General features: G+C 40.1%; 1 protein-coding gene and 1 pseudogene across 3 annotated transcripts in view; both read left to right on the top strand.

Annotated features, from left to right (window-relative positions):
- Atp8a2 (ATPase phospholipid transporting 8A2) overlaps positions 1–20872 on the top strand; it is a 445427-nt gene that overhangs the window by 111461 nt on the left and 313094 nt on the right. For all 3 annotated transcript variants that reach the window (XM_090342380.1, XM_090342381.1, XM_090342382.1), the window contains exons 17-20: positions 5859–5964; positions 8256–8338; positions 15165–15214; positions 19440–19509. In XM_090342380.1, the coding sequence (XP_090198506.1) occupies positions 5859–5964; positions 8256–8338; positions 15165–15214; positions 19440–19509 (309 nt within the window). The remainder of the gene's footprint in view (positions 1–5858; positions 5965–8255; positions 8339–15164; positions 15215–19439; positions 19510–20872) is intronic.
- On the top strand, positions 15827–16213 carry LOC150057239 (2-iminobutanoate/2-iminopropanoate deaminase pseudogene; annotated as a pseudogene).

Here is a 20872-nt window from a genome sequence, read left to right as displayed (position 1 = left end):
CAGGTTGTCTTTGACCATGACCCCACAGGTCTCAGTCTCTTAAAGAGTTAGACTTATAGCCATTAGGCGTGGAAGTCATTTTTTAGGTGTTAAAAGAAGAGTTCCTTTTTGTTTTAGGAGTGTCATGGTTGCTGAGACTGCTGAAATGTGGGCAGTATAGCCCCCAGCCACACTGAATGGTATTTGCACCAAACAGAGGTGAAGTGGCAAAGCCATCATAGGCTAGGAATAAGTCCTTATGAGGGAAAGAGAGCCTGTGATGACCCCCTGTGAGGCTGGAGTGGGGGAGTGGACATTTAATAGATCTGACTACAAGTTACATGATCTTCCAGTGTTGTTCTCAGCAGTAGTTGAGTGTACCTTCTTGTCTGGCTTGAACCATTATTTCTTTCTGACTTTCTCTTCCATTTCCATACCCACCTCTTTCTTTTCCTCCTCATCTTCTCTGTTACCAGCTTTCTGTTACTATAACCAATATCTGAGATAAATCACCTTAATAAGATCAAATGTTTATTTTAGTTCACAATTTTGGAGATTTTATTCCATGACTCATTGGCTTTGATACTTTGGGGCCTATGGTGGCAAATCATCCTAGAGTCACGGCAAAGGAGACCTGCTGTTCTTCATGGCTAACAATGAGCAATAGGAAGTGGACATGGCTAGGGTCCAGATTTTCCCTTCCAAGTTAACACCCGCAATGGCCTAACTTCCTCCCATTACACTGTAACTCAAAGTTTTTACCACCTTCCGATAGGATTAGCTTGAGGACCATTCTTTTAGCACATGGGCCTTTGGACTACATTCTAGATCCAAACTATATCCTCAAGAGCCAAATTTTCTCCAATTTGTGGAAAGGCCAGACAGGGGCAGCTCTTGTCTTCTTGACATGGAGACATTTTTATGAGTATTGAACCACTGGGACTTGTTGGGGGATTAAAATAATCTGTATACTCACAGTTCAGAAAAAGCACAACAAGGTCATTGATTTGGGAATTTATTTTCTATTTTTTAGCCAAATCTTACTTGCCTAGGTGTAATATTTTTTATGTTTTTTGGATCCCTGAAGCCTTCTGAGACCTTCATCCATGCTACTGCATTAATGAAGCCCTTTCACATTTAACATTTCCCTTTACTATAAATAAGGAAGAATATAGCTCAGTATTTTTCTTTTGGAACACTTGGTGTTGGATTTAACTTACACAATGGATGTTTTCAGCAGTTTAAACAGAGGGCCTATTAGACCACTTGCTCATTAAAAGAATTTTTTTTTGCCAAAATATGGTTGGGAGAGAGAAGAATCATTTGAGGATGTTCAGCTATGGATGTCCCATTTTTCATCTTGATTGTCTTGGATCATAGAGGAAAATGAAAACATTTGACCTGAGAAAACCCTTACTCTCTTCTCAAGGGAAGAGTTCCATATACTGCAGGATTTCCCCTTTTCTTTCTGGGTTATCACTTGTGCCTTTCTGGGTTCTGTTGTAAGTGGTCTTTGGGCTGAATGCCAGGATAAGATTTCACTTTTAGTCAGAGAATCACCTATAGAAGTTTTCAAAGGACAATTATTGCAACCTATTGATTGCATTGTTCACCAGTGACTCAGAGAGACAGTACAATGTTCTTCAGGGTCATTATGGCCCAGATATGTGAGTTTGAATCTTCAAGGAATTTTTTTTTTCAGTACTTGAGATTGAACTCAGGGTCCCTACTTACTAAGTAGGTGCTATACTATTTGCACCATTCCCCTACTCCTTTTTGTGCGTTGGTAATTTTTGAGATAGGGTCTCACTTTTTTTGTATGTGCCAGAACAACACTTCCATTTCTGGCTTTTTGATGGTTTGCTGGAGATTAGAGTCTCACAGACTTTTCTGGCCAGGAATTATCCTCCTGAGTAGCTATATTTACAATCATGAACCACTAATGTGCAACAGTATGTCTTATGTCTGGACTATAGTCCTTCCTATTTGTGCTTCTTCTTCCTGCTGGGATGACAGATGCAGATGCCACCACTGCTCTCAAACATTGGTTGAAGTGTAGGCTCTCCATTGAAATTCCCCCTCCCCCCACAGCCAACCAGGCTGGCTTCCAGCTGCAATTCCCTTATCTTCTTTTTTTTTTTTTGTTTTTATGGGTCATAGGGCTTGAACTGGGTGCTGTCTCTGAGCTCTTCAGCTCTAGGCTACTGCCCTCCCCCTGGGCCTGGGCATTGTCTCTGAGCTCTTTCAGCTCAAGGCTACCATCCTACCCTTGAGCCAAGCTCCACTTTCCATTTTCTAGAATTTAATTGGAGTTAAGAGTCTCAGGTCCTTTTGTTCCCAGGCTGCCTTTGATCCTCAGATCCTCCTGAGTAGCTAGGATTATAGGCAAGAGCCACCTTGCCCTGCTCAATTCCTTTATCTTTACCGTCCAAGTAGCTAGGCTAGAGGCTAGGAAAATTCTTTTTTTTTAAAAAATCTATACATTTCTAAAATTCTTCATGGCTGCAATTTGTTATACAAAATAATTTTAGAAATGTAGAAGATTTTTTTGCTAGTTTTAAGGTTACAAATAGAAAACACTCATTTCTAGGCATATAACATGTTGTACCTATTTAAAAGCTAGTGATTAATTGGCAAATACTGTATGATTTCATGGATGTGAAATATGTAGAAGAGGTAAGTTCATAAAACAGGAGAGACTACTAGGATTTTAGGAGCTCAGAAGATGGAAGTTATGATTTAGTGGGTACAGTTTCTGTTAGGTATGATTTAAAAGTTTTGAGTATAGATTGTAGTGATGGGTTAAGCATTTTGACTATATGCCACTGAATTGTACACTTAAAAATGGTGAAAATGATAAGAATTACATGTAGTAATGAACATGGTGTGAATGAACATATACAATAAAATGTGAATAATGAAAAACTCAGAACTTCTAAAGTGTAGATACACACACACACACACACACACACACACACACACACACATATACATGCATAGTCCTTGAATTAAAACAAAAAGAAGGGGAGGGGAAGGTAGGGAGGAAAGAAGGAAGAGAAAAGAAAAAGAGAGAGGGAAGTAGGGAAAGAGGGAGAGAGAAAGGAGAAGGAAAGAAAATAGAACGGAAGGAAGGAGAGAGATAGGGTGAGAGAAGGGAAGGAGAAAGGGAGGGAAAAGGAAGAAAGATAGAAGAAGAGAGCATTTACAGGAAACAGATGTGAGACAAGGAAACAACTTCACTGGTTACAGATTTGTCAGCCAACTAGCTGGTTATAGCTTAATGACTTACAGCCACAGCCTAATTAGTTAATTACAGTCTGTCAGAACTCAATTATGAGAGTAAGCTCCTAATGTTTATGAGATTTCTCCTACTGATACGCTGTATAGGTGCCTAAACCAAAATTTCTACAGTCTCAAGCTTTATTGAACATAGTGGATCACAAACAATGACTCACTCAAATTTTTGGAGCAAATAAAATTAAGATGTATAACCAGGAACCAATTGTAGTAATTTGTCAGGATTAGCTATCAAATTCTTTTTTTTTCTTTTTTTTTTTTTTTGCCAGTCCTGGGCTTGAGCTCAGGAGCTGAGCACTGTCCTTGTGCTTTCTCAAGGCTAGAGCTCTACCACTTGAGCCACAGCAGCACTCCTGACTTTTTTCTATATATGTGGTACTGGGGAATCGAACCCCGGTTTTTGTGCATGCTAGGCAAGCACTGTACCACTAGGCCAAACTCCTGACCCTACCTGTCTAATTCTATTTTTGTTTCTGTAAAAATACTTAAACTGCTTGACCACCTGTATGTGGTGTTTTCCTGGTGAACAAGACCACCAGTGTGTGATGCTCTCCTGTAAAAGTTCAGCCCCACAGAAGGTTGGGACTGCTCTCTATCAGCCCCAAAGGTGGAGAGTAGCCTCTACGCTGCTATTAAACTGACACCGTTCACTGAGTGCTGGTGATTCTATTGTTGGGGGGGGTTCAGGGACCCCAAAATGACTGGAATATTACATCAGTGGCTCATGCTTATAGTTCCAGCTACTCATGAGGTTGAGATCTGATGATTGCAGTTCAAAGCCAGCCCAAGTAGGAAAGTCTATGAGACTCTTTTCTCCAGCTAACCACCAAAAAGAAGCTGGAAGTGAGCTGTGGCTCAAGTGGTAGAGTGCCAGCCTTGAGGGAAAAGAAGAAGTTTAAGAACAGTTCACAGGCCCTGAATTCAGGTCCAAGGATAGGTACATGTGTGTGTGTGTGTGTGTGTGTGTGTGTGTGTGTGTGTGTGTGTGTGTATGTGTGTGTGTGTGTATATGTGTGTGTGTGTGTGTGTGTGTGTGTGTGTGTATGTATGTGTAAGTCTACACAGAGAGGCAGATGTGTAGCTGTGGTCCTTTGTAAAACTTAAAAGCTTTTAGTACTTGGGATGGCATGATGTATTCTTAGATTCTGCTTAAAATTTTATGATTTTTTTTCTTTGAAAGAAGAATAGGTGCTCATTGCTCATGCCTATAATCCTTGTTAGTCAGGAGGCTGAGATCTGAGGATTGCAGTTTAAAGTCAGCAGGAAAATCTATAAGATTCTTATTTCCAATTGACTGGCAAAAAACTGAGGTGCATCTGTAGTTCCAATAGTGCCAGCCTTCAGTGAAAAAAGCTAAGGGATAGCATCCAGGCCTTGAGTTCAAGCCCCATTACTGGCACACACACACACACACACAATCACCATACACACACATACATGCACACACCCGGTTATACATGCAGGAGAAATTGATTAAATACATATCTAGGATATTTTTGCTTATTATTTTTTGTATAAAGAGTGATGGATGCCCTGTGTTGCAAGTGTTTATTATACAGGCAAAGATGAGACACGTTGTAGAATATAAGCCAGCACAGCATGATAAAAAAGATATATTTTGGAATGTCTTCTCTTTGAGAGGCCTGAGGTACATCTGGGAGGAGGGAAGATAACCTTCTTAGCCCCCGGGATCTTGCTGGTGCCTGGGGAGTGTGAGATGGAAGTAAGACTAGGAGCCATGGAAGTTGCAGGAAGACAGAAGATTGTGTTTGGCTTTCTCCTGATTCACCATGCTGAGCCACAGAATAATGGGCTTCTCAGGGAAAGTGACTGAAGCCCAAGGGCTAAGTGAACTAAAGAACCTGTTGTATGCAGATGGAGGGCTGTGGTGAAGGGATGGGGGAGAAAGATATACCTTGTTTGAAGACCACAGTGGCAGGTGGGCTAGGTGGGGAGCTAGTGTCAGGTTATTGGGACCTGACGTAGAGCTAAGGATCAGGACCAAGTGTGACAGGGAGTTGGGGACTATTCTTGGCCTTTTAAAAAATACATTAAATATACCAATAATTAAATATTAATATATCAATAATATAATTAATAAACATTAATGTAGTAAATATATTAATAATATAACAAATGTATTTAATGTATTAATAATATAACTAATATATTTAATATATTAATTAATAGAAGGGTTACATTGTATTCACCAGATAGAAGTTGCATTACTTAACAGACATTGTTACCCCTTCTTGTGTTTTTATTCCTATTTCCCTCCCCCATCTTGGTCTTTTTTTTCCTGTGCTGCTCCTGAATTCAGGGCCTGGGCCCTGTCCCTGAGCTTTATTTACTCAAGATTAGCCAAAGCTCTGCTTCTAGCTTTGGTGGTTAATTTTAGAGGTAAGAGTCATATGGATTTTCCTGAGATCCTTCAGATCTCAGCCTCCTGAGTAGTTAGAATTATGTGAGTCACCAGCACTGGGCCCATTCCTGGATTTTAAGGAGGGGACAACTTGGGTCCAGCTCTGATGTGTGATAAGCAACATTGTAACTGTCACACTAACTCAGTCTTCTGTTTACAGCCCACAGCCCCTTGTATTCAGGAGTTCCTCACCTTGCTGGCTGTGTGCCACACTGTGGTCCCTGAGAAGGATGGAGATGATATCATCTACCAGGCCTCTTCCCCAGGTGAGGCTTCCAGTGTCTGTGACCTGATATCATTTTCCCCAGAGACTTGGGTGTTTGCAGTTACATGTGGGAAATGAGGTACAGTCACTTGTCTCCTCCCTTCCCCCCTCAACCAAATCCTAGCTATTTTCCTCTCCATGTCATGGTTACACAAGTTCAAACCCAAGGTAGCTTGTAATGAGCTCTCCTGATTCTCATGGCTATTTATTTGCCAGACTGTTCTTTTTTTTTAATATTTTTTATTGTAATTAATAAAAGGGTTACATGATATTTGCCAGATAGAAGGTGCATTAATTCACATACATTGATACCCTTTCACATGTCTTGGTCCCCATTACTCTCCCCCCCACCTCCACCCCTCATCTTGTTTTCCCCCCTTCCCTGTCCAATTTCAAATAACCAAATACAAATATATCTAATATATTAGATAACAAAGTGAGATACTGTAACAATATGAGATAACCAAGGGACAGCAAAAGGGATGAGAGATAACAGTACATTAAAGACAACAATCATTCATTATATGGCTTTTGTTTCAATATCCTGGAGGTCCTTTCAATTAGCTTCATACTATATGGCCTTATGTATCAAGGTTTTGCTCTATTGCAAATCTCTGCTAGTGGAGCCCAAGGTTTCTACTGATTATGACAAATGAGGGAAACCATTGAGCCTAAGTTCCTTTGAGTATGGCTTACTTCACTTAATATGATTTTTTTTCTAAGTCTTTCCATTTCCTTACAAATGGGGCAATGCCATTCTTTCTGACAGCAGCATAGAATTCCATTGTGTACAAATACCACATCTTGTTGATCCACTCATCAACTGAGGGACATCTAGGTTGGTTCCATATCTTTGCTATGGTGAATAATGATGCAATGAACATTGTTGTGCTAGTGGATTTAGTATGGGCACTGTTCTTGAGCTTTCTCAAGGTTAGCACTCTACCACTTGAGTCACACACAGCATTACTTCCAGCCTTTTCTGTATATGTGGTACTGAGGAATCAAACCCAGGGTTTTATGCATGCTAGGCAAGTACTCTACCACTAGGCAACACTCCCAGCCCATGGGTATTTATTTATTTATTCATCCTTTTTCCTTTTTTTAAAAAATTATTTTTGGTGCCAGTCCTGGCATAAACTCAGGACGTGGGTGCTGTTCCTGAGCTTTTGTGCTCAAGGCTAGCTAGCACTCTATCACTTGAGCCACAGCTCTACTTCCTGGCTTTTATTTGGTAATTCGTTGGAGATAAGACACTCACAAACTTTCCTGGCTTTGAACTGAAATCCTCAAATCTTAGCCTCCCCAGTAGCTAGGATTAGAGTGTGAGGAACCAGTGCCCAGTTCATGACTCTTTGCCAGTGAGGGAAGACTCAGATCACCTTGAATTTCCTATAAGTTATTGGGCTAGACAGAGCTTTTGGGAGAGATCAGGGCCAGATTCTTTTCTCCTCTGCCACATGTCATAGATTTTCCAACTTCCAGGGAACCTGTTACTCTTTGCCACCTCCTGGGACTCTGAGCATACAATATGGAGTCAAAGCATGGCCTTACTCAGAGATGTTTAGTTTGTGGGAATTTTTACTTAGGTTGTTAGGAGAGAACTTGATCCTAACCAAGAATAGCAGGTGTTTGAGAGGGATGGGGAAAGAAAGATGGGAGGGGTGACCTTATCAAAATGCATTGTTCTCATAAACTGTCATGTTAAATAAAATCCCCTTTGTATAACTACTTAAAGATAATGCAAAAATAATACTCCCCCTCCCCCCCAAAAATACTAGCAGGAGTGTACATCACTTTTCTTCTAGTGAATTAGGTTTGGGGTTGAGTCCTCCTATCTAGCAGAAGTCCTCATTTCAAGTCTGGTGTTAGGACGAGTTGTATACTTACCTCTTTTGCCTTTTTTACTGTGTGGATAATGTCAAGCTTCCTTAGCCATGGTCGGTTTTTCCTGTGGTATGTGTATATGCCCTCAATGGGGCTTGAATTCAGGGCCTGCACTCCTTAGCCTTCGCATTTTTCATCAAGGCTGGTACTCTTATCACTGCCACAGCTTCGTTCCTGACTATTGATTGATTGATTTATTGATTTATTGGTGGTTAATTGGAGATAAAAATTTCTTAGCCTTTGCTGCTTCAGCTGATCTTCACTCAGATCACAGCTTTCCCAGTAGCTAGGATTACAGGTGTGAGCCACTGAGGCCTGTTTACATCGTGGATTTTAATATGAAAAATAACACAACAGAACTCTATAATGGAATTTGTCTACATTTGACCAACTTTCTATTGACAGACGAAGCAGCTTTGGTGAAAGGAGCTAAGAAGCTGGGCTTTGTTTTCACAGCCAGAACACCATATTCAGTTATCATAGAAGCGGTAAGAAACACACTTGTGTACATTCCACTTTCTGGAAGACTGCACATTTAAAATTGCATGTGTATTGTAAATGGGATGGCTAAATTTCTACTTGTTTCTCAATGTAAGTGACATTTAAAGCTGTGGAGACATCCAGGGTGCTGTGTGATTGTATTAGCTTACTACTGCTAGTGTGTATTTCAGTGATTTACTCCTTTTCTTTTTTTCCATGTATTTTTTATTGTAATTAATAGAAGGGTTACATTATATTCACTAGATAGAAGGTGCATTACTTCACAAACATTGATACACTTTCTCATGTCTTGGTCCCCATCTCCCCCACCCCTCATCTTGTTTTCCCCCTTTCCCTATCCTATTTTAAATAACCAAATAAGCATATGTACATTATATCAGATAACAAGATAAAATACTGTAACCATATGAGATAACCAAGGGACAGCAAAAGAGATGAGAGATAACAGTACATTAAGGACAACAATCACTCATTATATGGCTTTTGCTTCTGTATCCTGGAGTTCCTTTCATTTAGCATCATAATATATGGCCTTATATAATATATGGCCTTATATATCTAGGTTTTATTCTATTGTAAATCCCTGATAGGAGAGCCCAAGGTTTCTACTGATTATGACAAATGAGGGAAACCATTGAGCCTATGTTCCTTTGAGTCTGGCTTACTTCACTTAATATGATTTTTTCTAAGTTTTTCCATTTCCTTACAAATGGGGTGATGTCATTCTTTCTGACAGTAGCATAGAATTCCATTGTGTATAAATACCACATCTTGTTGATCCACTCATCAACTGAAGGGCATCTGGGTTGGTTGCATTATCTTTGCTATGGTAAATAGTGCTGCAGTGAACATTGTTGTGCTAGTGGATTTAGTATGTCCTTGTTTCTGGGCAAGTGGGTAAATGCCAAGTAGTGGAATTGCTGGGTCATAGGGGAGCTCTATGTTTAGTCTTTTAGGGAACTGCCATACTGCTTTCCATAGTGGCTGAACAAGTTTGCGCTCCCACCAACAGTGTAGTAGTGATCCATCCTGGCCACATCTCTGCCAGCATCTATTGTTATTAGATTTCTTGATCCTGGTCATTCTAACTGGAATGAGGTGGAATCTTAGTGTTGTTTTGATTTGCATTTCTTTTATGACCAGGGATGTTGAACATTTTTTCATGTGTCTATAGGCCATTCTTATTTCTTCTTCAGAGAAGACTCTCTTTAAGTCTTTGGCCCATCTTTTAATGGGATGGTTGTTTCTTTGGAGATTAGTTTTAGAGTGATTAAATTTTTTGAGCTGTTGATATATTTTAGATATGAGACCTTTGCGTGTTGTGTGGTTAGTGAAGATCTTCTCCCACTCTGTAGGTTTCCTAATTCATTTACTAGCTATGTCCTTTGCCATACAGAAGCTCTGCAGTTTAATGCAGTCCCACTTATGCAGACTTTCTCTGATTTGTTGTGTTTCTGGGTTTCTGGGTTTTGACTTGTGCCGAGAAGACCTAGTGTATCTCCTATTCCTTCTTGTAAAGTTTTCAGTGTGTCGGCTTTTACCTCGAGGTCTTTGATCCATTTGGAGATAATTCTAGTGCAGGGTGACAGAGAAGGATCCAACTTTAGTTTTCTGCAGTGCTTAACCGGTTCTGCTAGCACCACTTGTTGAAGAGGCTATCTTTCTTTCATTCTTTACTCCCTTTCTTCTAGTTTTTTCCTTCCTTCCTTCCTCCCTTCCTTTCTTCTTCTTTCTTCTACCCTCCCTCTCTCTGTCTCTCTTTCTCTCCCTCTTTTCTTCCCCATTCTCCTCTCTTTCTCCTCTCTTTCTCCTCTCTTTCTTTCTTCCTTCCTTTCTTCCTTCCTTTCTTCCTTCCTTCCTTCCTTCCTTTCTTTCTTTCTTTCTTTCTTTCTTTCTTTCTTTCTTTCTTTCTTTCTTTCTCTCCCTCCTCCTCTTTTCCTTCCTTCCTTCCTTCCTTCCTTCCTTCCTTCCTTCCTTCCTTCCTTCTTCCCTCCCTTCCTTCCTCCCTTCCTTTCTTTTTTTGTGCCCATCCTGGGCTTGAACTCAGACTCTGGGCACTATCCCTTAGATTTTTTTTTGGTACAAAGCTGATGCTCTACCAATGAGCCACACTTCCACTTAAAGCTTTTTATTGGGTAGTTTATTGGAGATAGTAGTCTCATGGACTTTCCTGTCAGGATGGCTTTGAATTGCAATCTAAGTTTCAGCCTCATGAATAGGGTTTGTACATGAGCCACTGATACCTGGCTCAGTATTTTCTGCTTCTTTTTCCTTTCCTTCCTCCCCTGCCCCTTATATCTCTCTCCCTATGAGTTAGAGGGAGACATTTAGTGATAGGAAGAAAAGTTCACAGGTTCAGTAACTTATAGCCAAAATGTTTGGGACCAGAAGTGTTTTGGATCTCATATTATATTTCAGGTTTGCGAATATTTGCATATATACAATAAGATAACTTGGAAATGAGATCCATGACTAGGCATGAAATTTGTGTATACTTCATAAACACTTTTTGTACATAGCCTGAAGGTAAAGTAAGTGTATATGATAATTTCAGTGCATTTTTTTTCCAGTCCTGGTCTTGACCTTAGGGTTGGGCATTGTCTTTTAGCTTTTTCATTTAACAATGGGACTCTACCATCTCCACTGCCAGGTTTTCCCTAGTTAACTGGAGATAACTGTCTCACAGACTTTTCTGCCTAGGCTGGTTTGGAACCGTGATCCTTAGATCTCAGCTTCCTGAGAAGCTGGGATTATAGGTGTAAGCCACCAATGCCTGGTCTCTTGTGTTTTGACTGTTACCAATTACCTGAGGTCAGGTGTGGAATTACCTTCTCTGGAATCATGTTGGTGCTAAAAAATGTTTAAGATTTTGGAGTGTTTTGGATTAGAAATGCTCAACATGTATTAAGAATAAGATCTTACAGGGGCCCATGAGATGGCCAGCAGGAGATTGAGAAAATGGTGGTTAGGGGTCAGAAGTGGCCTAGTGGTAGAATGCTTACCTAGCATGTATGAAGATGTGGATTTGATTCCTCAGTACCATATACATAGAAAAAGCCAGAAATGGTGCTGTTGCTCAAGTGGTAGAGCTCTAGCCTTGAGAAAGCTTAAGGACAGTGCTCAGACCCTTAGTTCAAGGCCCAGGACTGGCAAAAAAAAGGAAAAAGAAAAGAAAAGAAAATGATGGCTAGAACTGGTGAGGCACTGGTACTAATGATGACAGTTGGAAGGATAGTGTTTTACTACATTCTGGGTTGATGAGGGCATTTGGGTAGTAACTTAATTCATCCTGAGTTCCCATGCCTCTTTAATGAACTTGAAGCTCATTTTTCAAATGAACTGATACTGTTCCTGAGTTGGCAGTAGTCATTATTAATTTTTAACCTCTGAAATATCAAAGCCTATAAAATATATCTTATATAAAGCACTATTTCTTTGGATCTTCCTGTTTCTTTGAAGTACGGAAAACAGACTGTTTATTTTAAACTTTATTTTAATCAACAGAGGGAATTTAGCTTCGGGAAATGTGCAATCATTAAAAGTGGAATATGGAATCAAACAGTGGTTGAATATAGAATTTCCTTCTTAGGAACTTTTTTTTAAAACAATGAACTCTTCTTTCAGGTTTCAAGAGAGGTTTATTTATTTATTTATTTATTTTGGTGTGAGTACTGAAGCTTGAACTCAGGATCTGTCCTTGACCCTTTCTACTCAAGGTTGGAACTACTACTTGAGCCACAGATTCAGTTAATTGGAGATAAGATTCAGCATTTCCTGCCCGGGATTGGTGTTGAACCTCAATCTTCAGGTTCCAGCTTCCTGAGTAACTAGGTTTATAGATTTGAGCCACTGGTGCTCAGCAGTTTCAGGAGAATTTTAACTTTCAACTGTAGAATTATTAGTTGTATTAGTATTGTTTCATACTTTGCAAAAATGGTAGTTGAGGGAGACTAAGCATGGATGGAAGAATAGAAGAGAGCTGCTTCTACCTCACTCAGAATGCCCAATACACACGAGGAGCCAAGAGCCTATGGCATGATTATATCCATGTTAAATGCCAGGTTGGCATGTCTCATTTTATTAAGGGTTTAAGGCCATATTCTTGAAGTCATGCATGACTGCTTGATGAGTTAGTCTCATAAATAATGATTTTAAAAATCTCATTCAACCATTAATTTTGGGACACTCACCATTCACCAATTCTGGCTGCCAGTATTTACATGAAATGTCTTTGCTAATCATTGTACTGCTGAGCACATTAGCTGCAGATGGAGATGGTTGTGGTAACTCTGGTTCAGAGACTGGGTGGCTACTGTCAGTAAGCAATGGATGCTGTCTAACAGGATTCTGACAGAGCTGAGACAGGCAGAGGAGAAGGGGAAACTTGTACATTCAGAGAGGTGAATAAGAGTAGATGAAATCCACATTATATAAAACTTTGGTTGTATTTTAGGATACAATGAGGAAGGAGTTGTGGGAAGGAGATGATAATTATTTAGTCATGGATTTGGTAATTTGTGACCTCACTGATAAACTCTTTTTCCTTCCTTCCTTCCTTCCTTCCTTCCTTCCTTCCTTCCTTCCTTCCTTCCTCCCTCCCTCCCTCCCTCCCTCCCTCCCTCCCTCCCTCCCCTTCCCTTCCCTTCCCTTCCCTTCCCTTCCCTTCCCTTCCCTTCCCTTCCTTTCCTTCCAGAGAAAAGAATTGTTTTCCTCCTGCTTTCAGTCCATCATGGTGGGAAATGTGTGGTAGAGCAGATCATATCATGTTGGCTGGAAAAAGAGAGAGAAAAAGACAGAGTGTCTGTATTTGCATTTATTCCCTTTTTTGGCCTTTTGTTCTCTCTGGATCCCTAGTCTATGATATAGTGCTTCCTACATTCTGATCAATTCTTTATTCAGGGGCCTCCTTCAGGGACTTGGACCAAGTTACAGTCTCAGTGAAAACCTCCAGGACCCTGTAACTCTTGCATTTATTGTTATTTTATCTTCAAAGTCACTTCCCACAGGTTCAGTTCTATTTTTTTAGTCTTACATGTTTTTATTAGTGTACATTAATAGTACAGGGGAGTTTACTGTGATCATTTCATAAATGTGCACGGTATATTTTTGTTATTGTGCTGGTACTGGGGCTTATACTCAAGGCTTTGTATATTTTCTTGTCTCTCAAGTCTGGTACTTTACTTCTTGAGCCACACCTCCACTTCCACCTTTTTGCTCTTTATTTGGAGATAAGTTTCACAATCTTTTTTTTTTTTTTGCCCATGCTGGCCTTCAACTACAATTCTCATATGTCAGCCTTCTGAATAGCTGGGATTATAAGTTTGAGCTACCCGCATCTAGCATTTCCAATATACTATGAATAAGTTCACCCTCTCTCTTATAGTTCTTTAATTCCTCCCCCAAATCTGTCACATTTTCCATGCCTCAGGAAACAGTATCACATAAATAATGCCAACTTCAGCTAACATTAACTGGATCCATTTGAATCACAGCTACAGTGGCCTCTGAATACCTAGGTGACTAAGTGTGATGAAATGAATCCTGGGAAAAACTTTCCTGAGTTCTTGTTTGTCCTCGAGGTGCTCTTTTTTTTTTTTTCCTCATAGGAACTACTTTTAAATATAAACAACAGCAAGACACTATTCCTCTTGTCCTTTTGTTATAGAGTACTTAACTTCTTTTTGGTGACCATAATCTCTTCAGAAACCATACTGAATCGCACTGTCAGGCAGCCAAATCAGTAATTCCAAATATTTTTTATTTTATTTTATTCTATTTTTTTTGGTGGTAGGACTTGAACTCTGCGCCAGGGCATTGGCCCTGAGCTCTTCAGCTCAAGGCTACGGCCCAACCCCTTGAGCTGCAGTGCCACTTCCTGTTTTCTGGTGATTAATTAGAGATAAGAGTCTCACGTCTCATGGACTTCTTAATGCCCAGGCTGGCTTTGAACCGCAGTTCTCAGATCTTAACCTCTTGAATAGCTAGGATTACAAGCATGAACTACCGTTCCTAGCAACAATCCCAATTCTTTTCTTCTTTTTTTTTTTTTGTTGGTCATGGGACTTGAACTCTCGGCCTGGGCACTGTCCCTGAGCTCTTCAGCTCAAGGCTCCTATCCTACCCCTGGGCCTGGGCGTTGTCCCTGAGTTCTTCAGCTGAAGACTACTACCCTACTCTTGAGCCACAGCACCACTTCCTGTTTTCTAGTGGTTAATTGCAGATAAGAGTCTCATGTTTTTTAGTGCCTGAGTTAGCTTTGAGCCATGATCCTCAGATCTCAGCCTCTAGGTAGCTAGGATTACAGGTGTGAGCCACAGCGCTGGCTGCAATCCCAATTCTTTAGTACTCATGTGTGCATTACTTTTCTTATTTCTCTAACAAAATGGCTGACAGGAACAGGGGAGATGGGATATGTTTTGCTCATAATTTTAGTCTTTTATAATGGGGAGGTCATGGAGGAGCATGGCATCCAGGAAGTAGGGACAAGAAAAACCTTAACTCTGGATCCCAAGGTTTCAGATAGCCCTGTATAGCTGGTGTCTTGTATCTTTATCATTTGTAAATGACTACACCAGACAACCAGTAGGACAACCATATAAGGGGGAGGTGCGGGGGGCGGGGAGGGAGGAGGGGGAAATGAGAAGTTTCTACCAGAAGGGGGAGCTCTAGACTTACAAGAAAACTAATCATTGCAAAGTCATTTGCCTATGGCTTTAGGTTTTGCATGTGTGCACATGTGTGCTTATGATTGGGATACAATTGCTTGGAGATTTGAATATTTTTCACAATAGGTAACAACTTTTTCTTTCATAGATGGGAGAGGAGCAGACATTTGAAATCCTTAATGTCCTGGAATTTTCCAGGTATGTTTCTTTTTCATGTACTTGAAGTGAAATTATATATGTGTGTGTGTGTGTGTGTGTGTGTGTGTGTGTTATGTTTATATGTAATATATCATTTATATTAGCAAGTATTTATATAACATAAATAATATATATGATATAGTCTAGAAATATTCATATATAGTCTACCAATTGAAACACAGCTCCATTTCCAGTGTTAATGGGAAATAAGAGTGTTCTGGACTTTTCTGATCGAGGTGGTTTCAAATCATAATCCTCAGATCTCAGCCTTCTGAATAGCTGGGATTCCAGATGTGAGCCACTAGTGTCCAGCTACTTAATAACTTATTTAGCAACTCTGTCTGCATGTTTACATATGTTAAATATGGTAAACATATCCTGTAAACCAACTTCCCCCTGGAATTTGTGTATCTCATTAAAGAGAGTGAAGCAAATACTTTTTCTCTATTTGTTTTTCCTGAGAGTAATATTGTCTTTCCATGTCTTCTTTAAAAAAACATTTTATTCCCTCCGCGGCGCCTATGATAGGGAGGAGGCCTGGGCTCATCTCTGGTGGTGAGCAGGTAGCTAAAATTCATTCTTCTCCTGGAGTGGCCACCAGAAAAGGTGGTCATGTTGTCTCTGATCCGAAAAGTGATGGGCACCGTTGGTCCCCACAGTGTTAGTTTACTGGACTGTGTACATTTCAGGACATGTTGGCATGGATCCTTCAAGTGGAAAGCTTGTGCCAGGAGGGGTGGTGGAAGAAATGAAACAAGCTCTTAAAAACATGGGTGAAATTCTGAAAACTGCAGGCTGTGACTTCACCAGTGTGGTGAAAGCAACTCTCTTGCTGGCTGACATAAATGACTTTGGTACTGTCAATGAAATCTATAAACAATTTTTCCAGAGTAATTTTCCGGCTCAAGCTGCCTACCAGGTTGCTGCCTTACCCATAAGGGCTCGTGTTAAATTGAAGCTATAGCTGTCCAAGGGCCACTCACGACAGCTTCACTATAAGTGGTCTCAGTGTGCTTTATTCAAGAATTTCCATCATATCATTAACATATTACTTTTTACAAATGGATATTAAGAAGTATAACCAAAATATCTGGTTATTATGGAAATGCCACATCATAGGAAAGATTAGATAAAGAAGATGATGAAGTTATTGATCCTATAAATTATACTTCTGTATACTCAAATGGCTAATTACAAATATACAGAAGGACACTAATTACATAGCTATTCAAATAGCAAAATAAAGGAAAAGATGTTATTCACTTAATGATATGAAATATGCATGTTAGATATGTGGTGAATAAAATTGAAGTATTCAAACTTGAATAGTACAGGTAAAGAAAAAGGAAATGGACCAAATTTTATATGAATAATGTTTTTCTAATGAAAATAAATAAGCATGTAATCTCCAAAAAAACCAAAAAAACCATTTTATTGTTATTATAAAGGTTATGTACAGAGGGGTTACAGTTATATGTCAGGTAATGAGTATATTTCTCTTTGGAGGATGTCACCCCCATGTTCGTTCTCTCTGTCTCTCTGTCTCTCTCTCTCTTTCTTTTGCCCCATTAAACCATCAAAGTATGGTGGTCTAGCATCAGCAGCTGCAGATGTGTGTGCCTGGTTTAGAGTGAGTGATGACAACATTTTTTTTTATTGGTGTTGCCCAGATCCCATGAGGTTCTGCCTTCATCTGAGCACTGAATTGGACTGATTCATTTTCACCAGAGACCTGGTCCTGTGTACAGGGCTACTCTCCTGTATCTAAATGGAAATTTTCCTCCCCAGTGAAGTCTCTTTCTTCAAGACCTATGGGTATTTGTTAGATTCTTTTGTTTTTCTTGGATATTTCCAGTTCTTTATTTATTAGACCCACATTTTTTTTTCTCTTTTTTGTGCCAGTACTGGGGCTTAAACCTCTGGATCTCCCGTTCGCACTGAGCTTTTTCTCTCCCCAGTGGCATGCTACCACTTGAGCCAAAGCTCCATTTCTGTTTTTTTTTTTCTTTTGGCTGGTAAATTGGAGAAATGAGTTTCTTGGATTTGTCTGCCAGTTCTTTAATCCTGTGTCTTCAAATTTCAGTATCATGAGTAGCTCAAGATATCATATCTTTAATGTTTCATCCTTTCTTTCTTTGGAATGTTGGACTATCAATATTAGCACAAGGTTCTGTTACTATCTCAAAAACAGCTTTTCCTATTATTAAAATTAGGTGATTTTTTTCATATATTTTTATTGTAATTAATAGAAAGTTTACATTATATTCACTGGATAGAAGGTGAATATAATTCACAAACATTCACAAACATTGATGCCCTTTCTCATGTCTTCGTCCCCATTTCCCTCCCCCAGCCCCTGCCCCTCATCTTGCTTTCCCCCTTCCCTTTCTTAAATGATTCAAAAAATGATTGCCTGGCCTGTTTGATTGGGATTAATTTTTTAAATCTCCTCGTAGCAAATGCTTTCCAGCCCTAGTGGTTTGTTTTATGAGTGCAAGTTTGAATGTAGCTGTTTCAGAAGCCAGTCATTTGGCGTGGATATTCAACAAGAGAGGCAGGAGTTGATGATTAATAACAGAAAGAGTTCATATGGGAATAGATGGTATTGTTCCTGTCTGTAGAGGTCGCAGACATACTAGACAGGTTTACAGATTTTTTTGTGTCCCTCAGATTTTTCTTGTTGGGAAATTGTGCTGCTTTATGCCTGCACTAACAGAAATGAGTAGTTAATGGTCAGACAAAGAGGAAGAGGAAAGGTAGTTTAGACATAAGTGGGTGACTCGAGATGGATACATGAGGATGTTCTTTTTGGGGGTGCTAATATCTGGGTTTGAACTCAGGGCCTTGCACTCTCATTTGACTTTCTTGCTCATAGCTCTCACTCTACAACTTGAGCCATGCCACTAGTCTGATATTTTGCTGTTTATTTTGAAAATAGTGTCTCTAGGTTGTTTCTAACCAAACTAGTTTTGAATGATGATCCTTCAAGTCTCAGTCAGACTCCCCAATAGCTATGATTATAGACAGGAGCCACTGGCACCTAGCTTCTCATACATTTTTTTAAAGATATTACTCCTGGGCACTGGTGGTGACACCTATAATCTTAGCTAAGTAGAAGGATGAGATTTGAGAATCATAGTTTGAACCCTGCCTGGGCAGGAAAGTCTGTGAAACTCCTGTCTTCAGTTAAGGACCAGAGAAGTTGGAAGTAGAACTGTGGCTCAAGTAGTACAGAGCTAGCCTTAAGCAAAAGACGCTCAGGTGCGTGCATACGCGCGTGTGCGCACACACACACGCACACTCACTCACACTCACACAAGAGATTTTTAAGGGCAGTGCTATAGTGAGAAAGAGGAGAGACCTCTGCTCTCTTCTAGTGATGGTTTAGGGATAGTTTGAATTAGTTACTGTTTCTATTCCAATTAAAAGCAAGTAACATTGGGGCTCTTTTGAAGTATATGAAATCTTCTACTTTGTTATTTACTGGGTATATTACTTAATTTTTTAAGATTTATTTTTTATTGTGAGTAATAGAAGGGTTACATTATATTCAACAGATAAAAGGTGCATAACTTCACAAACATTGACACTCTTTCTCATGAAATGGTCCCCATACTTGATGTTTTTGAGCTGTAAAATTAGGAGTACTTGTAGAATTCTAGAAATTAGATGCATTTAGCCCAAGCCCAAAATTTCTATTTTTTTATCTCTCCTGCAAATAGTTGTGTAGTGAATTTTTGTAGCAGGGCAGCTAGATATAAATGGAAAGAGAGCTATACAATTAAACCAGGTATAGTGACTCATGCTTGTAGTCCTTGATACTCAGGGGTTTGAGACCTGAGGATTGAGGTTCAAAGTCAACCCAGGCAGAAATCTCTGAGACTTTTATCTCCAGTGAACTAGCAAAAAGCCAGAAATAGAGGAATGGCTCAAGTTAGCACACCAGTATTGAGCAAATAAACTAAAGGAGATTGCCCAGGCACTGAGTTGAAGCCCCAGGACTAGCACACAGGCAGAAAGAAGAGGTATATAACTGAAGTTCTACTTTGCTAGGAAAAAATCTGGAAAAATGAAGTTTGGCCATTTCTAAGATTATCATTGGTAGGTAGCAATCCAAATGAAAAGTTTGTATGAAAATGAAAGCTTGGATTTATTCAGTTGGAGGACATGGCTTCTGTAAAACAGACCAGTGATGACTCTTTTTTTTTTTTAAACATTCTTACAGTGACAGAAAAAGAATGTCTGTAATTGTTCGGACTCCATCAGGGCAACTGCGACTGTATTGTAAAGGCGCTGTAAGTATCAGTGACGTTTGTCTTGTAGCAGCTTTGTCAGCACACCACTTTACTTCAGTACTTTTCTCATTATACTCTGTTTGTGCCTGAAGCTGAGAAGCTCTTTCAGACCAATTGTAAAGCTAACTGTGGATAGCTGGCACAAGGCTCCATGGTAAAGATGGAAAATTTGCCTTTAGCCAGTAGTTGGTTTCAGAAATGGGAGCTTGATTTGCCAGTCAAAATCTCTGGTGTATGAATTCTGGTTTTAGTTTTATAACTATGGTTTGTGCTGACTATGGTCTTTATTCTGGTAGATGTTTTCTGATAGCAATTCCTTCCTTCCCTCCCTCCCTCCCTCCCTCCCTCCCTCCCTTCCCTCCCTCCCTCCCTTCCTCCCTCCCTCCTTCTCTCTCTCCCTCCTTCATTTCCTCTCTCTCTCTCTTCCTCTCTCTCTGTCTCTCACTCCCTCTTCTAGGGCTTGAACTCAGGTCCTGGGATGTGTCCCTTAACCTTTTCACTCAAGGCTGGCACTCTATCACTTGAACCACAGCTCTACCTCTGGCTTTTGAAGATAAGAGTTGCATGAACTTCCACCTGTGCTGGCTTCCAACTCTGATCCTCAGATCTCAGCCTCCTGAGTAGCTAGAATGACAGGTGTGAGCCACTAGTGCCCAGCTAGCTGCTCTTATTAATTATGGTTTGTTTGTAGGCTGTGTTTTTATTGCTTTCTTTGGTCAGTTTCCCAGGCCAGGCTTTTTTCCTGTGTTCCCCCCCCCCTTTTTTTTGCTAGTCATGGGCTTGAACTCAGGGCCTGAGCACTGTCTCCTTGGGCTTTCTCAAGGTTAGAGCTCTACCACTTGAGCCTCAGCACCATTTCTGGCTTTTTTTCTATGTATATGGTACCGAGGAATCGAACCCAGGTCTTTGTGCATGCTAGGCAAGCACTCTACCACTAGGCCAAACTCCCAGCCCCTCCTGTGTCCCTTTTTACAACCTAATCAAAAAATGTTCTCCTTAAGGAAAAATGTCATCACTTGTGAGCCTTATTTATGAAATATCCTGTTAAATGTGATCTTATTAGTACAGGGAAATAATTGCTAAGCTATTTCATGAGACTGTATCAAGAATATGCTTATAAGTCAGGAGCTGGATGATCATGCCTGTAATTCTAGCTATTCAGGAGGATGAGACCTGAAGATCTAGGTTCAAAGCCAGCCCAGGCAGACAAATTTGACAGACTCATCTCCAGTTAGCAAGCAGGAAGCCAGAAGTATGGATCAAGTGGTAGAGTACCAGTCTTGGGTAAGAAAGTTAAGCAAGAGCACAAGGCCCTTAGTTTAAGCCCCAGTATTGACACACAGGAAAAGTGTCCCCAAACCAA

Source organism: Megascapheus bottae, chromosome 11, assembly GCF_031878675.1.
Source record: "Megascapheus bottae isolate mThoBot1 chromosome 11, mThoBot2.hap1, whole genome shotgun sequence".
Classification (NCBI taxonomy): Eukaryota; Metazoa; Chordata; class Mammalia; order Rodentia; family Geomyidae; genus Megascapheus; species Megascapheus bottae.
This window is presented reverse-complemented; position numbering and strand designations above follow the sequence as displayed.